At 41.9% G+C, this 20,826-nt stretch overlaps 1 protein-coding gene and 1 pseudogene across 1 annotated transcript in view; one reads left to right on the forward strand and one right to left on the reverse strand.

The window, feature by feature from the left end:
- rxfp2a (relaxin family peptide receptor 2a) overlaps positions 1 to 7,506 on the reverse strand; it is a 60,891-nt gene extending 53,385 nt beyond the window's left edge. Inside the window, exon 1 of the mRNA XM_049591341.1 lies at positions 7,207 to 7,506. Within this exon, the coding sequence (XP_049447298.1) occupies positions 7,207 to 7,261 (55 nt within the window). The 5' untranslated portion in view covers positions 7,262 to 7,506. The remainder of the gene's footprint in view (positions 1 to 7,206) is intronic.
- Positions 7,507 to 11,028: 3,522 nt separating this feature from the next.
- LOC125898622 (serine/threonine-protein kinase pim-2-like) lies at positions 11,029 to 14,466 on the forward strand (annotated as a pseudogene).
- Positions 14,467 to 20,826: the final 6,360 nt, after the last annotated feature.

Consider the following 20,826-nt stretch of genomic DNA (forward strand, 5'->3'; position numbering starts at 1 on the left):
CCCTCTGCGACAAGCTGGACAGCGTCTATTAAGCTGTGATTTTTAACATGAACTGCTTCATTCAGGGTTTCTGCCAATTTGAATCACTGGGTTCATTTATTGTGGAGTGAAAGAGACCTCTATGTAAATATATATATAAATATATTCTAGAGTAACAAACACACAACAATTCTCATTTGCAGGTGATTATACACTAAGGAAAACATACTTATAAGGCTATATTATATTCCATCTCAGCAAACATATCCCCCTAATTCTTACACACTGCACCTTTAAGTATAAAGAGTTTAATCAGGATGTAATACAGAACATTTTAAATTTGCATTTAAGTTCTCACACCATCATGTTTTTCTTTCTCTCTCCTTCTTTTTTTCCTTGTTTGTTAGGTGCACATATTTAAAGCTGCCATTTGTGCATATCCAATGCTGGAATTACTATCTATAAACTTGTACCCCAAGGCCTAAACACACAAACTTTCAGTTAATCCCAAGACCATTCAGCACCACCTGTTCATACCAGTAACAAACAGCTGGCCTGACTGAGGACTCCCCAGGAAGGGTGATGAAGACAAGCAAGCACAGAAGAAGACAGCAAGTTTTCAGGTCAGTAAACAGCAGCACAGGAATGAGATTCACATCCTACACACATAGCTTTCCCTCTTTTAACAGTCAGACAGTGATTAGATGCAGACCAGATTTCACTGCACTTGTGTTGTACCCAATGATATGGTGCTGTGTGACTTCTCATCTGTTTAACCTCCATGCAATGATTCAGATCTCCAACCATAAAGACAAATGGTAGGTATACATAATTGAGTTTGGTGACCTCTGCAGGGAATCTGTTTTGGGCTTTGTAAATGGAAACCTTTTTTTTTATTAAATCTAAATTGTATAAATTGTATAAAGCGCATGCATGTATAATACTCAGGAGCTCCACTTTGATCATTGCTTTGCGTATTGTAATTATGCAAAATACTGCACAATGAATTCTAATTTTCAACAGCAAAACAGAAAATGAAATGAGCTGTCAGAGTTTTAAATTATCATCAGAACTTATCAACAATGAAATTGTTGAGAGAACTTACTTTATGAGGCTTTATGAGGCAGACAGAACAAGTACAGACGTTATTAAAGCGGCCCTGCCTCCCTCAGAATCTGGTCACGGTCCAAGCAGTGGAGATAACTTGTTTCACCACAAAATAAGCTTTAGAACTCTGTGAGAAAGTGTGTAAGAGCACTTGTTCCTTAATGTAATTTTCAAACTGCCATCATGGTGAGGGAAAAACTACTGCTGTCATGTGTGAAGAGTTTAATGAATGGGAGACATAGAATAAGTGTGAATGCAAAACAATAAAACAATGGCGTTTCTAAAGTCAGCCAAGTTCCATCTTTCATGATCTCTCTCTGATTTTTTTGACTTCAGTGGTGATTACAGCACCTACTGTCATGTGCTGTGACCATAGCACACAGCTGAACACACAGTTCTCATGACATTTCTAAAGGCTACTCTCTGTTAGTCAGCAGGTCTCTGATAAGTTGCAATATCTAAATGAAACAAGAAATTTTCTTCTTCTGTTTGATCTGTAACTCGTGTGTTTTTATCAGTCTCTCCCCTCAGCAACTTCACTCAGGTTTCTTCATTTTAGTTTTATTCTTTACACATTCATACACATATTGAGTAACAGCATGAGTGACTGTGTAGACGGTCGTATGGCCTCCGCAGTCTGACCTTTTAATCCACCAACAGACCAGAACACAGACATCAATCTGTCGAGATTTAACCCGAGTTGTGCCTGCAGTACTTCAGCTACATAAAAGAGTCCCTGTTTGACAGCATGCAACAAATGAAAACAGACACACCAGAGGAGTACACTGAGTCCTGTGGCGCTGCAGAACAAAGGAACAAGTGTGGTCAATCTTAAATGTTTATCACCAAGAAAGTCCCAATGTTTTAGTAATGTGATTCACTGTTTATGTATTCATAGGGCTAGTTTGGTATTCATAGAGTCATAGAGCCCTGGAGCAATACCCAAAATTGGTTTGATTTTTATACCCATTTATCCTGGTCAGGGTGGTGTCACCCCGCAAAACGAAACGCAAGACGTCAAGTGTACAAGTCTACACACACTGCATAACTTATTTACTCCTAGAGGTTTGAAAAACACATTAATATAAAGGCACTGTAAGACTGTTTGGCAACTTCATTTTCCTAAGTGTGCATTTCAGACAAATGTGACAAATGCAAACTATAGGTGTTTGGACAGCATACTGCATTTGAAATTAAACACTGAGCTCGAGGTTAAAGTGCTGACATCCTCAAAACTGAGAGTCAGCACTTCACCTCTGTAATCAGTTTTATTGAAAACCCAATGTGCTGGAGAACAAAGATATGTGTGCAAATCTGTTTGTTCTCATAAGCAGTGTCAACGGGAGCAACGGTGCTGAACACAGAGGATGGGGATAACTGCTCAGTACATCATCCAGACGGAGCTGCCGTCCACAGAGGACCTCTACACGGGAAGAAAGGATGAAAGCAAGAAGGATGATCAGAGACCCCACACACCCAGGCACAAACTGTTCTGCCTGCTGCCGTCTGACGCTACCAGGCTGTGACAGCTTCATCCTGCCGCAGGACATTAGATTGTTAAACTCAATAGCTCTTGAGCTCATCACTTGACCCTGCCGCTTTACCGTCATGTACTTTTACTAACTGTCATATACACACTACTCATTTACATTCACTACATTCCTGATAACATTGAATTTGACTCTTGCTTTATACATATAGTTGTTATATACACAAGTACATTGTTGGAAGGTGCCTAAGACCCAAAGTTGTCAATGGTAATGACTGTTTTGGTACTTTTTGTGCATTTGACAACACATAACTTGAAACTTGGGATGACAAAGAAATTGCAGCACTCAAAGGTCATCTGCGGATAAATGATAAATAACTCACAGAAAGGCACACATGCTCAAGATAAAGTGACTGAAATAAGAGCAAACATCTGAACAAAGGAAACTGTCAATGAACAAGACTGAAAACAGACAGATCCAAATCAGGCAGTATATTATTTCCTCTGGACACATAGATGTCTCTCAGTTATCAGCCCCACTTTATGGGTTTTATCTTTCTAGTGATGTAGGGCAAGTGCCTTTATGACGTGGTCTCACAAAATGTCCTCTGGGATCTCCAGCAACATCATCTCATGGAAGTAAATGTCCATCAATCTCTCCAACAGGCAGAGTGAATGTCTATACTTATGAGAAATGGCTTAACAACTAAACATTTCCTACAATTAAACTGGTAAACTGGTTTATAAACAGTGTGCTGTCAGATCTGCCGCTGCGCACCTCACAACCGTGCGTAACAGTCGCACGTAATGACCGCTCCTTATCCGTTAGACTGCACGTCTTTCATGTTTGTCTCACTGACGGGTGGAGAGCCTACAGACAGGTACCTATTAGCTACGCTCCGTCACAACTGTGCGTAATGACCACTCCTTGTCAGTTAGACTGCACGTCATTCATGTTTGTCTCACTGACAGGTGGAGAGACTACAGACAGGTACCCATTAGCTACGAGCCACTCCGCCACTGACTGCTCTTGTCCTGTCCTCTCCCTCTTCTTTCTCTCCTGTCCTCTCTGACTATCACTAAACTCTGAGCTTAATCATTAGCTTTTAGCTCAGCAGCACTCGTAATTGAGTAGGCTTTTGAACAATGCAGGAGGAATGTTGCAGACACTTTATATTATCAGCCTGGGCCTGGGGCTTGTTGTAACAGTAAATGGGATGTGTTGTAACTTGTGTAAGTTAAACTGTGTCTGTGTGAGTGTACATCTTACCCTGCGATGCACGATGTGAGCAGCGGTTCCAGCCATACGCTGCTGCTGCTGCTGCCAAGCAGCCCCACCCGTTGAAAAGAGTGTGGGATATACCACTACTAGGAATGGGAGGGGGGGGACTAAATCTTTTAAGATTTAAATAGCACATTATTGGGCGATTATAATGAGCACTGCTTACATTGTGCTTTCAATAAATACTACTGCACTGTTCAAAAATTATTAATTGTGTCTCAAATGATTCTAGGGGGGTACAGCTTTACTGAAGGGTGAGTCATGTCCCCCCTGTCCCGCCCGGGATTTCCGCCCCTGCGGTACCTGTCATTACACCATTACAATTTTACTATGTGGTTTGGATTAGCAGCGTGAATTCATTGCTAATTTTCCAGGTTTCCTTCTTCTCATAAATTTGTGACATTAATCTCAGAGAATCTCTGACCTTTGTACCTTGTAAGTTTCCCACTTTAAATTCAGAAATTCTGACTTTTTTATTGGAATATTATCTCCACCAGCTCCATATTTTTTTTTAACTTACAATGGCCCTGACATTGTGGTGAAGAGGGAGCTGAGCTGAAAGGCGAATCTTTCGATTTACTGGTCCATCAATGTCCCAACCCTCACCTATGGTCATGAGCTCTGGGTAGTGACCGAAATAATAAGATCGCAGATACAAGAATACTCAAATGAGTTTCCTCCATGGGGTGGCTGGGCTCAGCCTTAGAGATAGGGTAAGGAGCTCAGACATCCAGAAGGAGCTCGGACTAGAGCCGCTGCTCCCTCATGTCGAAAGTGGTCAGTTGAAGTGGTTCGGGCATCTGATCAGGATGCCTCCTGGGCGCCTCCTGTTGGAGGTGTTCAGGGCACTTCCCACTGGTAGGAGGCCCGGGGGCAGACCCAAAACACGCCAGAGGGACTATGTATCTCATCTGACCTGGGAACACCTTGGGGTCGCCCAGGAGAAGCTGGAAAGTGTTGCTGGGGAGAGGGACGTCTGGGGTGCTTTGCATGGGCTGCTGCCCCCACAACCCAGTCCCGAATATGCGTATAAAAATGGATGGAGGCCCTGACATGTCGTTGTAAACAACAGTAACATTAAAAAAAAAGTCACTGTAATACTCTCTGCCTGCAGGTGGTACAAGTGTTAAAACTGCAGCTGCTATTCTTTTCCTTATGTGTAGGGGGTGTCATCACCATGTCTACATCTGTAGGTCTAAACTGTTGCTGCTGTTACTATAAGCGGTGCAGGTGGTAATTTTCAGACCTGGTCTGACAATGAGAGAACCCCCCCCCCCGCAGCCTGCTTTAAGTTAATTTGTGGGTTTGTGAGAGGCTTTATAATATTTCAGTGTATTGTAATGGATAAAATCCATTCCAGACTGCTCCATTTGACCAAAATAAAAATGACAATTATTAACACCATCTGCTAAAGCTTCCACCACTGAGACAGTAACAGGTAAGGTTTTTTATATCAACCTACCAGTGACTCAAAAGTCTTCCCAGCCACCAAAAGCAGATTCAGTTTAACACAACACCTCTCTCAGAGACAGAGAACCTTTTCACATGAAGCCTGAAGCCAAGAAATGACAAAAAAAAACCCTGACATCCTGCCAGCCGCTGTGGCCCGCCAGTCTGGAGGATGCTCGCACCAAGGCTGATGGGTGCTCATTATAACTCTTCTGTTCAGCAATCAATCAGACAAATATCACACTATACTATAATATCATCAGTCAGGAGTACTGAATAACTGCCAGGCAACCAGAAATGATCTAATCATCTTGATGGTTGACTGAATCCTGCCCCTCACTCTGCTGCACTGGGATCTCAGTTCAAGTCTCTAAAATGGACTGACTGCCCTCTCTCCCTGAAAACAGGAAAGACTTGACCTGCTAGATGTCAGCAAACATCTTTGCATATTCTGTAATTTGTTGTTAGCTGACAGGGACTGATGTTCGACTGAGCTGAGTGTCTATAGGGGACTCTTCCTCACTGACAGTGCCAAAAAATGTAATAGCGTTTGTGCCTCTGTGACAGAAATCATCCCTGACAATGAATTAAAGATGCCCTCTGTCACTCTATTGGAAAAAAAACCTTGACTTGTAATAGCTTCTTGAATTTATTCAGAAAAATCAGTTCTTTAAATAAGATTAGCATTCCTGACTGAGATGTTGAGATGCAGCAGAGAGGCACTGAAATGTTGGTGTAGTCTCTACTATCTGCTGATTACTGACTGATGCATTTTGCTTCGTTGTGTTGATTCGTGCTCTTTGTTCTTTTTTTATTTTCCCGTCTGGTGATTTTTGTGTATAATTTAAAGTTTTTAGTAATAATCTTTTGTAGTTCTTAGTCTTATTGAGCCTGGATGATCACTGTGAATGGCAAGTGATACCATAAAGCAAAAAAACAGAGTTTACAAAGACATTTTGATTAACACAAAGACCTGTGCATCAAAGCGTGCCACCGATCACAACTAACTTCTTATAAACTGCGTAAGGAATCGTCTTCCCATGATCAGATTAACTGAACAACAACAACAGGCACTGCACCACAGTTGGAACAATTCAACACCAACAGTCCGTGTCACGACTTCGAGCTTGTCTGTCTGTGAAATGTTTATACAGACCTCACTCTCACATTTCTGACACAAGAGTAGATGTGAAGATGAGTCACAGACTGGGAGGTGGAGGGACTGTGTGTGGGCCTGAATAAATAAGATATGAATATCCCCCCCATGCTGGGAGACCCTCTTGGACACCAAAATCTGGAAGACTGAGATGTGACAGAGAAACATTGTTGGTCTCACGTCATGTACTTAATCATGAATCTTATCAATAGTTAATGATTTAAACCAAAGCCAATCTCCAGAAAGCTCCTGAAAAAGCATCCTATACATTTTAGGATTGTATATCTTGTGAGGACAGTGGTCATACCACAGCCTATTTCATCACCTCCATCTGAGCAGCGGACCGGTCCAACTCTAAAATCTACAGACCTTATTTAGTGCTAACTATCCACTGAGGATTTTAAAACATGAAGAGCCCTCAGCTTCCTGTGGAGTTAATATTGATTTATTGACAGTTTAATTCTGCACAATTGTCTCTTCATCTGATGTCAGTGTTCATTTTTGAAAGCACCTTGAACCACTTGATAAAAACAAATCCTGTGATAAAAAATAGGGAAACTGCCTGTAACCATAATATAAATAAAATACATCCTGTAGCCTAATAATTGCATTCATAAAACATGATGCATAACAAATATTACAAAAAGACTCCAGTGATGCAACAGCATTAAAAAGAAGTGCTCTACAGTGTGTCATCTCAAAAGAATAGTCATGTCACCTCCTCCTCCCTCCATTTCTCTTTACCTCTGATCTCAGTATGGGTCAGGTGGAACAGCAAAAAGATGACAGGTACTTCCATCCTGAGGCTCAGAAGTTTCACTGCGCTCAGGTCGCTCCGGCTATAAATCCTCAGGCTGATCCACGATCAGTGAAAACCTGCCAGTCGACAGAAAAGTCAGCAGCAGAAGTCCAAATCAGTCCAAAATGTTAAAGCATGTCCGACATTACCAAAAAGACCGAAAAGGCGAACTAAGGCGACGGATGCACCGCGGAAAGCAAAACCGAGCCGGTGCGCACAGACAGCACCATCCTCTCCACACTGTCCTCCTCGGAGCTCTGTGCACACTCTTCTGTGAGCCACCGTATCCTCCTCCTCATCCTCTTTTTTCTGCTTCTGCTGCTCCTCCTCCTCCTCCTCTCTCTGTCTCTCTCTCTCCCTCTGTCACACACATTCACACACCAACAGACACCTTCTTCCACTTCCTCTTCCGCACCTGCTGATGATCACTTCCTCCACCTGTCCTGAGCCAGGCAATGTGTGAAGTCAGTCTGCAGCAGTGGTTGAATGTCAAGTCCATTTACTGAAGTACAGCACTGAACAATTTTATCTTTACTTTTTCCGTCTTATGCAACATTATATTTAAACTCCACTGCATTCTGGATGCCTATATTCTACTTACTTGCTAACTTACTTTTATCTCAGCCTGTGAACCTTTTTGTTGCTGTCCAGCCCAGTTGCATTGGTGTGTGGGTACCTTCTCTGCTGTCCTTGCTTGTTGTCCAATGTACCAAGGCACCCAAGATAAACTTTTATGTTGCCCTGAGAAGGCGCAGATTGACAGCAGCCCTAGCAACCCAAAAAAAGTGGAATGATCTCCACCTTTACCAGCTACAGCATTAAAGTGATAAACACATGAATATATTGATGATTATGATTCAGTAAGATGAAATAAATACTGATGAGACGGACCATTCTGCATGATGAATACTGTTACTTTTACTGACACTTTTACTCAGTAAGAGTTTGAATGTGGGACTTTTACTTGTATTTGAGTACTTGAGTATTTCTACACCGTGGTATTGCTACTTTTTACTTAAGTTAAAGACTGCTCCCCTATTAAAGGACCTGCTGGACTGTGGCCACGCTGTCTCCTTTTCCTAAAGGTAAAGCTGAGCGATAGTGGAGCTGACAGCAGCAGAGAGGACGCACTGTGATTTATATCTGCTGTATTTCTCAATCTTGGAAGAAATCATGTTTTTTACTGCCTCTACATCTTTTCTTTTGTGAATAAAGGACCAGCATTGATAAAGCAGAAACAGTCTTGGCTTATTCCTCTATTCAACAATGAGTTCATTTTGATTTTATGAGTCGCCTACTTGAGAAAATTGATACCTCTCACTTTTAGAATAATGGTATCCATCGTCTCCTCTGACTCTCAGTGAAATGAATAAGCGTAATTATCTAAATGTCCAGCTTTGAAAAACCTGTCAGAGTTGAGCTTTATTGGACATAATTGGAGGCATTTGGTTTTTAAAAGCTTGTACGCCTTTATGTCATTGACCTTTTATACTGACACTTTGAAAATCTTCTTCTTTTTGCGTTCAGAAGGCTTGATACAGTTTTCTGATCTCATCAGATTTTTTTTCATGTTAATAAAAGTTTCATCACTGTGTTTCAGTTTGTCATTTCTGTTTTGGATGGTGTGATATACAGATATGTTTGAGTTCCACAGAAGAAGCTTTGAAATAGTTAAAGGAGCAGAGAGGGAGCTTTTGGTGCAAAGTGTGCTTCACAAAAGTTTTCAAGAACCCTCTGACAAGGTACGATTAGCAGCAGGCAGCAGCAGCAGCAGGGTTGTAACTCCAGTCAGCATAAACACTGAGCACATGTTGCAGGGCTGCTCTGTGTTTTGGTTGGAGGACTCAGAGTTGTCGCTGGCCTTCTGGGCACCCTGACAACATCTGAATCTGAGCCAGGCCATACAGGCAACATGCTTGTGGCTAACAACGGAGATCTGTGTGAATACATGAGACCCTAAAAAAGAGGGTGGATCACAGGGAGAACCACCAGTTGGTCCAGGAGCTTCGCCTCGATGATGGCTGTTTGCAGGTATATTTCAGGATGACTGAGGGGCAGTTTGACAACCTGCTGTCTATCGTCAGGCCGTATCGCTCTGGGTATCCAGCAACTGCTACCACCAGTTTCTCCTCCATTCTTTACCAGCTACTTATCCATGGTCAGTGTAGTATCTACAGTAGATGCCCCCAGTTTATAGAAGCAGACAGGAGTACCACCAAGGAAGCGAAGCAGTACGCTGCTGTGGACTGGGCCAGCAGCAAAATTTATTTCAGCCACCTAAAACAGATCTCTAAACAACTAAAAAATCTATATCAGAACTTATATCAGTTCAACATTCAATTCATCTCTTTACCTTGCCATCAGACAACAATTTTGGACTGTGAACTGAAGCCATCATATTGCAAAAACAATCATTTTACCTTACCTTACCTCAACACAGGAGTGGCTGGTCTCCCGCTGCCTCAATCAGTTTGTTTGTTTAATTGTGTGACTTTGGGGATTAAAAGGTTTCATTTGGACTGACCAAATAATGTCCAAATAACGTCGGTGTCTGTGTCTGTGTCAAGGTAACATGGTGAAAATGTTCTCAATATAGGCAATATTGAAACTGTTATTGATTTTTTTTAGGTGGCTGAAATATGTTTTGTATTGCCCCCCTTCACAGCAGTACATTTCATGGTGCTACTCACATCTGTTTCTCTAAACTGGGGCCGTGCTGACCAACATCTACTGTCGGTAATACACTGACTATGGATAAGTACCTCATACAACCCACTTAAAAAATCAGAAATATCTCTTTGATAAAAACATGCACTAAACAAGACATACTTGTGTTTTATTATCAGGCGGTAAATGAAAGATGCAACATAGAAACTGACAATATACGTACATAAAAAGTACATGTACACTCCACCAAAATTGAATGGTGAATTTATCTAAATTACTGTTGTTCTGATGCAAAACAGCAAAGCTGAGCACAGAGAAATGCAGAATGTAGAGGATGAAAATGAGTAACTCAGTGTTCCTGAGAGAAATACTTCTGAGTTGATTTAATCATGTGTATGTGGCATCAAGAGGTACTGGTTATTGAGTCACTAAAAGCGATCAGATTAAAGTGCATTAAAGTGTCCTATTATTTTATATTTGATGGCACTTGTTTATTCTTGTTTATTTTCAATTCGTCAGACTGCTGCATTTGTTTTAGTGTCATTTATTTTGGCCACCACATCTGAATATGCAAAAAGGGGTAGAAAAAGTACGTCAGGACATTTGTTTATGTCACCAGACTCCATTTGTCAGCAAACATTAGCTAATATTGCACACTGTGAAAGCTGTCGCAGAGCTGCAGAGAGGCAAGGCACACGGGAGCATGCATAACAGCAGCTTGTTGCACTGTCCTTGAGCGACCAAAGAAATCAATGAATGCAGGTCTCATCAATAATTTATCATCAATAAACAAATAACATCATGATAATCACACGATAAATGTGTAATAATCTTGTTATTGTTTGATTTTGTTTTTTTGAATTTGCCTGCTCTGTGTTTTAGAACCAATGGTAGTTTTTTGGTTGCCATGGTATTTTAGCCTGACATCGAAATGTGATGTTCCAAAATGGAACTCGGAATCACCACCAAAGACCTCGGAACACACAGAAACTGGTAAGTAGACCCTCTCTCCACAATTCAGCAGAGTTTTACACAAGTATTGGAGAGACACACACATGATTTTTCGGAGACATTCCTATCGAGTACGCTCACAAAACAACATGGACGCTGAGACGTCAAAAACTCTACATTCTCTGAACCCAGAGAACGATTCATGTAAGTGTGAAATCCTGTCAAACAGCTTCACCTGTTTTTACATGCAAAAAGTACTTATTGTCACTTTTTCTGTAGTTCAGCGTGTTTTTCATGCAAAAAGTTGAAATATTTGTCAGTGCAGTCAAAATATTTTAACCTGTTTATAAAGTAATTAATTTAATTTTGTCTGAATGTTTGATACAGTTGTGCTGATGCTGAACAAGTTCCCTGGTCCATCAGAAAACCGATTTGTTTGTCCTTTTCTGTGGACGCCTTTGAGGAAAACAGCTCCACGAGTTCAAGGTAAGAAAGCACGACTAGTTGATTTACAAATGGTCATTTAATGGGTTGAGTCTTCCTTTAAGTACAGTGACTTAAATGTACTTAGTCACTTGCTGACACTGATAACGGTGTAGACATAGTGATGGTGGGTAGTCATGTAGGACATCTGACTTTTATGCAGGAGATCAAACTTTGTGTCTTGTCACAGACCTGAAATTCACTTTGTAAACTGTGACCTTGTAACAGTCTCTACCTGACCTTATCATACAGTATTTTACATGTGCAGATGTTGTGGGGAAAACAGTTAAATTTGAAGCTGGTGGGACTGAACATCACAAAACAATGTTGTTAAACTTAATACAGACTTTCACAGAATCATTTAAGATCAACAAGTTGATGTAAAGTGGATTTCTCTTGTTTGTAGAGTTCAAACCCAAGATCTGCCAGGGAGAAGACTCTGAGGTGACAAGCCACAAAAGAAAGATCAGCTTGGATCACCCAGAGTCACCCAGAAAAAGGCAGCGAGGTAGCAGTGAGCCCACTGAAGTGGCAGTGGAGACTGTGCAGGCCAAGGGACGAAGAGGAAGGCCAGCACCCAAACCAAGACCCCCAGTAAGAAACAGAGGGGTGACCACTGTGACGCAAACACTGACAAGCCCACTGAGGTGTCAGTGGTGGGCGTCACAGAGACTGAGGGTCGGACGGAGGTCTTTGCTGAGCACATGCCAGCAACAGAGACTCCCAGGACGCCAAGAAGGGACAGCGGCTGTGAAGTCTCCCCGAGCTCCAGCAGCCCTTCAGCCTCCCAACAGGACAACGGGAGTGTGTTCGACTCAGTCAGCTCCAGCAGAGGTAAGCTGATAGTGTGAGAAATAATTAGATGACTGTATGTGAGTGTGTGTTTGTGAAGTGGACAGCCGAGACAGCCCCACGAACAGTTACTATGTCCACACTCTCGCTAACTGCTTGCTTGCTGGTTGTTTACACTTGTATTCAGCCCTGTCCACTTGTGATCAGATCACTCGAGATACATGTTAATACCAGATATAAACAGGCTCAGTGTTAGACGTTGCTCACAACTGACTGTTGTGTGTTTGTGTGTGTGTGTGCAGCCAACTTTGAGGCCAAGTACCTGCAGCTTCATAAGCTCGGAGAAGGAGGCTTTGGTTCGGTCTATGCTGGAGTAAGGAAGTCCGACAGTTTACCGGTAAGTATAACATCCGTATTCTCACATCACACATACACACAAAGTCATCACTCCCTGTACTAACCAAAGCACTGGTGATTCTGTCCTGTAGGTGGCGATCAAATGCATCCCTAAAGCTCGCGTCAAATATCGGCAAGTGGTGAGTGACTTAATCTGATGTCTCAGCATCAACTGTTAAAATCATGGTTGAACTTTTTTCACTTTGTTGTTACTCTGTTGTTGACGAGGAAAACACACATTCACAACCACCTCTATTAAAACACAATGTTTTTTCTGCATTTTGCTTCTTTCAGATGATAGACGGGATGGTGTACTCACTCCCTCTGGAGGCGGTCCTAATGATGAGGGTGGTCGGACGACAAAATTTGGTGGGACAGTCTGCTGCTGTCACATTGTTGGACTGGTATGATCTGGGCCAGGAGATTCTCCTGGTCATGGAGAGACCAGTCCCCTCTATGGACCTGTTGGACTATGTCAACAGCTGTGATTCTCTGACAGAAGACCAGGCTAAGGTACTGAAACTGGTTGGAGCATGTTTTCATATCTGCGTGTGGTGTTCCCTTAAAACTGTGCCAAGCTTACAATTTTCAGTGTTGTCAGTGTCTGTGGAGAGTTGAGGGCTGCTATCACACCTACATTTTTAAAATTTGGTGCATACAAAAACCTAAATCTTAAACTTGTTTCATATTTAGTTACCACTGTCTCCTAGTCCACCTTTATAAAGGGTTCCTAAGTTGTAAGTAATGGCGTTATTATTAGTTAATAGATTATATAGTGATGCTGGATTGTTTTTGCAGTGTGTATTGAGTCGTCCCAAACAGCCAATGTTAGCTCTAAGCTTGCCAGCAGTCCTCTTTGTCTTGTCTCTGTAAGTCCATGAATTGGAGTCATAAAGCCTCAAGATGAAAGCAAAGCTTCTGCTGGAGCAGAAACATTTTCTTGCCTCACTTTGTGCAACCCTTTGTGGATCCAAATTTGCATCAACATGGACTTTATTTGCAGTCCGGCTTCACACTCAGTTCAGAAACACCTTTACACCCAGGCACCCTTACATTGTGTTATCTTTGGTGTCACCAGCGTTTAAATGTCATTGTTCTCAGCTCAGTTCTCAAATGGACGTAACTGAACTTTGAGCAACACTTTTGTGTGGAAGCTGCAACATTGTCACATAATGTGAAAGTACCACCCTACACTCCCTTCGTCACTCCACTATAACTCATCTGTTTGTCTTTGTCTCTGTCTCAGAACATCATGAAGCAGCTGGTGGAAGCATGCATCAAGATGCACTCGGTGGGAGTCTTCCATCGGGACATCAAAACGGACAATGTCCTCATTGAGACCAGCTCCGATGTCCCCCGAGTGCGGATCATTGATTTTGGATGTGGCTGCTTCATTGAGAATGAACCCTGCCGTGTCTTTGCTGGTACGATGTCTGCCTTCTGCTCCTGCTCTTCGTCCATCTGTTGATCTCTGGAGCGATGACCTTCATTGAAAACTCACTCCTCATTCTTTGTTTCTCTCTGTCTCCATGTGTGTGTCTGTGTATTGTAGGAACATTTGCATACGTACCACCAGAGTACCTGAGACACAGAACATATGAGGCCGGTCCCACCACAGTCTGGCAGCTGGGCGCGCTGCTGCATGACATGCTGGTGGATCAGTTCACCACCTACAGCTTTCTCCGCAAAGGTTTAAAGTCCAGCAGGCAGTTGTCTAGAGGTAAGACAATGCTGTTGTCAATACAGCACCTGAGTTTTGCTACTGACAATAACTGCAGCTCCCACCCTAATCTCTGCTTCGTTCTCTGCCCTCGCTCTTCTAAGGCTGCCTGAATTTGTTGAATGTGTGTTTGGCTGTGGACCCAGAGGATCGCCCCACTCTGGAGCAGATGCAGCAGCTCCCCTGGCTCAGATAATCCTGAACCTCCCACCACCATTTGGACTGGGCCAGGACATGATCTGAATACTTCTTTCACCACTGAACATCACAACACAACGGCCCCAGCACACACTATGATGACGGGCCCTTCTGCATGCTAGTTACTAGTTATGCGACTCAACTTGCTAATATATAATCTTATGGTCTCATCAGATGATCAGAGACCTGACATATGACAATTTTATTTTATGTTCTCTCAAGGCAATTGAATCAAACGCAACTGGACTTAGTTTTGTCTTAGAAGACGTTTCACCTCTTATCCTAGAGGCTTCATCAGTTCATGCTTGTCTGACTAGGCTGGAACTAGTCTGACAAAGATGAACGGAAACTCCTGCTGCAACGGTGGTCGTTACAGTCGTTGGAGTCACAGGAGGCCATTCGTGAACGACCATTGTTTTTCGAGATTAAGCTGTTTAATCTCCTGGGCAAGGATGAGAGGACAGCATGATAGGTGTGGGATAGGTGGTGTCGCAGACCTCCTCCTCTGTTGAGAGATGGTTTTTCCAGTTTCACATAGACATTTTTCTCCTCTTTCAAACCATCTGTCTTCCCTGTCCAAAATGTGCACGTTGCTGTCTTCAAAGTAGTGTGCTTTCTCCTTGAGGTGTATATAGACAGCTGAGTCTTGCCCTGACGAGTTACCCTTTCTGTGTTGGGCCATACATTTGTTTAGTGGTTGTTTTGTTTTACCAATGTACAAGTCTGGGCATTCCTCGCTGCATTGGACATCGTACACCAGGTTGCTCTTCTGGGTGTGTGGTGTACGGTCTTTTGGATGTACCAGTCTTTGTCCAAAAGACCGTACACTACACACCCAGATGAGCAACCTGATGTACGCTGTCCAATGCAGTGAGGAATGCCCAGACTTGTACATTGGTGAAACAAAACAACCACTTAACAAACGCATGGCCCAGCACAGAGGGGCTAACTCGTCAGGGCAAGACTCAGCTGTCTATCTACACCTCAAGGAGAAAGCACACTCCTTTGAAGACAGCAACATGCACATTTTGGACAGTTGAAACAGATGGTTTGAAAGAGGAGTAAAAGAATCCATCTATGTGAAACTGGAAAAACCATCTCTCAACAGAGGAGGAGGTCTGCGACACCACCTATCCCACACCTATCATGCTGTCCTCTCATCCTTGCCCAGGAGGTTTAACAGCTTAACCTCGAAAACAATGGTCATTCACAAATGGCCTCCTGTGACTCCAACGACTGTAACTACCACTGTTGCAGCAGGAGCACTAACGCACCAATGACATCAGTGGCCTTGTGAAGACCTCCTCAGAGGTTAAATACCTGGGTTTTCCACACCAGTTTGTCAGACGAGTTCCAGCCTAGTCAGACAAGCATGAACTGATGAAGCCTCTTGGATAAGAGGTGAAACGTCTTCTAAGACAAAACTAAGTCAAATTGCGTTTGATTCAATTGCCTTGAGATTGATTGAGTTTTTATGTTGTTGCTTATGTAGAATAAGCATATATTTATATATTGTGTGATACACTGCTTCTGACTATTTTACAATATATACATCTGTATATAATTAAAAAAACAAAACAAAACCATGATGGATCTGGGTTTCCATTTTCAATGTCTTATATAGCAAATGGCAACATGTTTAAATCAGTGTGAGTTCATCTTTGATCACAGGCACATTTCTAAGGTGTTAATCTGAATTATTCGCAAGGTCCTGTTTTCTGCCCAACATATTGATGGAGGTCCCGCTCTCTCTTTGGGCCTCCACACCCGTTGGGCCCCAGTGCAATTGCCCTGCCTGCACTGATTATATTTACACCCCTGCACAACAGTAATTACCATAGTTGGGCTTCAACATCCCATTTCATGGAAAAAACAAAGGCAGTTGGAGAGATAAAGCTCAACGTGAGACTAAGTTTAAATTATGTCAAAGTAAATCGTAATTAAACTCACTTAAAGTTACAATTCAAATCTTTTGTATGGCTTCAACTTTTTTACAAGACAAGAGTTAAATCCAAAACTAGCTTCTGTTTCCTTAATACATCAATTAATGTCACATATTCAGTTTGAAATTCATGATGGACTTGTGGTCTTAGCTGGCGGAAAGCCTCCCAGTGGGGAAAACAGTTGGTGTAATTCATACATCACAAAAGCCTTTGCATTTGATCAGTATTACTGAGAGCATCAGAAGGCTCAGAGGCCATAAAGAAACCAGAGAAACAACTAAAGGCCCTTGCTGTCCGCTCTGAATGAACATAAAGAGAGAAAACAACCGAATCAACTTTTACCAGGGATCAACCCTCACCATCTGCAGTCTATTACATTGGAAACGACACACACACAGACTGAAGCGGTCCATTGCACTGAAAGCATCACGGAGGTGTATAATTTTGGGATTAAAGATAAAAAGAACAAACATGTAAGATAATGTTTATTCATGAGGAGTGAGCAGCTGGGAGGGCCAAGCATTTGGCTTTCAGTTAAGAGACACTGTTGCATTAAGCAAAATTTAGGAACTTCAGAGGGTTAAGAACAAAAAAAAAAAAAGATGAATCATTCATTTTCATGACCTCAAAGATCATTTCTTTGATCCTTTAGTTTAAAGACAGGATTTTACAACTCTGGAAGGTTGTCACATGGGTTACAAGGTAACTGCAGGAATACACCTTTGATATTAGGCTACAACGTAAGCTACGAGGCTGCGTACACCTCTATGATTATTGGATGACCTCGCATTGCAATGTGTTGAGGGGTTTTTCAGGCAATGCTGTCAGTCTGAACAAAGCCTCGAAACAACCTGCCTCCCCACCAGTTTCATCTAACCAAGACAACTACATGACTTTTTACTACATTAACTACATCCAAAAACAGAAATGCCTGGACTTGAGTCATTCAACCATCTGTAGCTCAGTGACGTCTGATTTTATCTCACTGGAGAAGTGTCTTCTCGCCAGATGGGGTGTAAATGAGAATGTAAAAATAAATACAACCAATTATCCCCTGAGGGCATTAAATCCATTTTTGCTGAAAGGTACACAGTTGCTGGACAAATAGAAGGGACTATGCCCAAACACACTTTGATTTATTCTTGGATTGAGAAGAAAAACATAATTCTTCATCGAACCCGTCTGTGCAAAATCACTTTCACAGCCACTTAACTCCCAAAGGGCTTTCTACTGATGGGTTTTTCTACAAAGGGCTTGTTTGTGCCATCCAGAGAGTGGAGACTGCAATTTCATGTGACTTTCTGAATTTACATGTTTCTGCTCCTCTGACTCCATTAAAAATGTAGTAAATTGGAAAGACTGAACCAATTTTCATTACTGCTTCTGTCTCACTTAAGATCGCCTAATAGCTACACGAGAACAGCCCTGCATGTGCAGCTTGGATGTGATAAGCAAACTGTAACTTTTATGTAATTTGCATACTCCCAAAAAAGTCCACTTGACTCCTGTGTCCTTTTCCATTCTGGTATCAAAAGTGGACACAAAAATAGTTTTTCTTGAGTTTCACAAACAGTTAGACTAAATGGTTTAAAATAATTATAAGTGGTCCTTTGAGAGAGCCATGGAAGTGCTGCCTGACATTAGGACCCCACTGAGTCTCGTATATTTGCTGCAAGATTAACCTTTCCCCCAGCTTCCTCAAAACTCTGATGGCAAGTGTTCCTTCCTCCTCCACTTCAGTCCAACCCTGACCCCTGTCAGGAGTTCAGTAAAGACCCAAATGCAGAGCAACAGGCAAGTCTGAGGTTTAACAAAAAGCGAGCTTTACTTAAGCTGATGAAAAACATCCAGAACAGACAGGTGACAGAAAGTCTAAATGACAGAAGAACCAAATCTAATTGAAAACGATGAACTCAGGTAAAAAAAAATACCCAAACAGAAGACACGACAACAGGTAGGAAATGGAGCAGGGAACGACAGCAAGAACACAGGGATGAGCACAGACAAACTGACAAGGAACAAAGGGAAAAACACACACATATATATATACACACAGAAAACTAATCACAAGAATGAGACACCGCTGGAGTGGGTGGGCATGGGCAAATGAAGGGAAATTGGGATTGACTAACAACAAGAGTGTGGAGGGGAGGAACACAAGGGTGGAGCAAACAAGACTAATACAGAACAGGTGTGAAGTGAAGACTCTGGGAACAGGGAAGGACTAATGAGATTGAAGGATGACAGGTGTGACAGAAAACAGGATCATGACAACTCCTTAAAGTTTTGATTATATTCTGCTAATTTGCAACTGCAGTTTCATTCAGAGAGAAACGTAATGCCACCTGAACTTCATTTTGTAGCATAATAGAAACCTTTTTAATTAGTGTTTATTCAAAGTCTCAAAAATGTTCCTACAGCTGCAATGAATCTCACTGTGTTTACACCGACAACCATGCCATATATGTCCCTACAGTATCCACTGTCCCTACAGTATCCACTCTTACAACACATATGCTTGTAGCAACTGGAGCACCACTAATGTATCTTATGGTTACGTTCAGGCAATTGGTTAAGGTTAGGGAAAGATTATGGTCTTGGTTCAATACATAAAAAAAAAAAAAAATAAAAAAAAAAGAAGCAACAATTACATGAAGGATGAGACACGACATGTTCTAGTAGCCGATCCGACAAGAGACAAAGGATGCAAATTCTAGTTTCCACTGTCAGACAGCTGCTGCTTTGTAAGAGGTGGCATCCTCCAAGGCTGAAAAATGAACGCTGAAAAGCCAAAAACTGCGTTTCCTCAAATGGCCAATTGAGCCCCAAGGGTCCTCATAGACCCCCATGTTAAAATTAGGGCTGCCACGATTAGTGGACTAATCGACTATTAAAATAATCAGTGACTATTTTAGTAGTCGACTAACCGGTTTGAGTCATTTTTCATAGAAAAGTACTATAAAAGTACCCCAAAATACTCTTACTGCAGCTTCTTACACTCAAATATTGGCAGCTTTACACACTCTCCCATGACAGTGAATTAAAACCCTTTGGCGTGAGTACAAAACAAGACATTAGATGACGTAATTTTGGGATCTGGGTGAGACAGACCGACATTTTTCAACATTTTAACACATTTTTTGTTGAAATGATTAGTCGACTAATCGAAGAAATAATCGACAGATTAGTCGACAATGAAAATAATCGTTAGTGGCAGCCCTAGTTAAAATGCCCAACTTTATAGCAGAAATAAACATGTTTACAGCCTGGTACAAAAACTGTGTTGCTGTCTATAGCTATTTCCTCCCTTCATGACAACTGCACAGGGGTGAAGAATTACAATACTCACCAGTTTCCAGTTTTAGTAGGCTTAAAGTCATGCATAATTAAAGGCATGACTGACAGGTGGATGCTGTTCGTTGACAAGTCATTACCAAAGTGACAACCTTGGTTAGGTTCTGTAACTATAACCCCAGATTCATCGAGTATAGGCGTAGCTGTCGCTATTTCAGTGTGTTTTCAGTTCATAAAGTTTACTGTCACATTTTCAAGCCAGTCAAATTGTTTTGTTTCGAAGCCGTTTCTTTCCACATGAAAACTGGAGGTTGAAGAGGGTGAAAGTAATTTAACAAATCCTCCCTGCCTGGGAACCAAAACAACGACAGGAGCAGCCAAGAATGTCACAGAAAAAATGAATAAAGAAAGAAAGAAAAATCACTCTGAAAACAAAGACAAGAACAGCAGGATTTGTGCACCAGTCAGTCCTAAAACTACATATGGAGCTTAATCACAGATGCATGTTAACAGGGTCTTGATTGTTGTTAAATGTATGTATCTTTGTTTCCTGTCTTAAATGTTTGTCCTTTTTATGTTGCAAATGGAGGTGCTGTGAGGCGAGGAAAATTTTAGACTTGATCTGACAATTAAGGTATCATCATCATCGCTGGTGCAGAGTTCAGTTAGTTATGTCATGAGGCTTGAAAGATCTGCAAAGTTCAAGTCATTATAAGTCAGACCTTAAGGTGTCCTCTACAGAATAACACACATCTGCTGTATCAGAAGTTAAGGATGTCTGTTGCCTGAAGTGGAAACAATGCCACTCTACTCTGGAGGTCATTCAGGTCCTCTTCACTGCAGCTGCTGAACGTCCTCCCAGCTTTCAGCCCACAGTGACCCGACCAAAAGGAGTCACTTCTAAATCTTAACCAAGATGCTGTAATATGGCATTTCTCTACTTCCCTCTCTAAATTACAGACTGTTTTGTTGTTGTGTTGCAGAGTCATGCACATTAAAGAGTCTCAGAGGTCCTCCAGTCAAAGACACTGGCCTCTGTCCAGTTGATAATTCGTTCAGCCTCACTCCCTGGCCAGCATCCCCTTCTTGTGTCAATGGAAAATGGAGGGTGAGACACATTT

This window comes from Epinephelus fuscoguttatus, linkage group LG12, assembly GCF_011397635.1.
Source record: "Epinephelus fuscoguttatus linkage group LG12, E.fuscoguttatus.final_Chr_v1".
Classification (NCBI taxonomy): Eukaryota; Metazoa; Chordata; class Actinopteri; order Perciformes; family Serranidae; genus Epinephelus; species Epinephelus fuscoguttatus.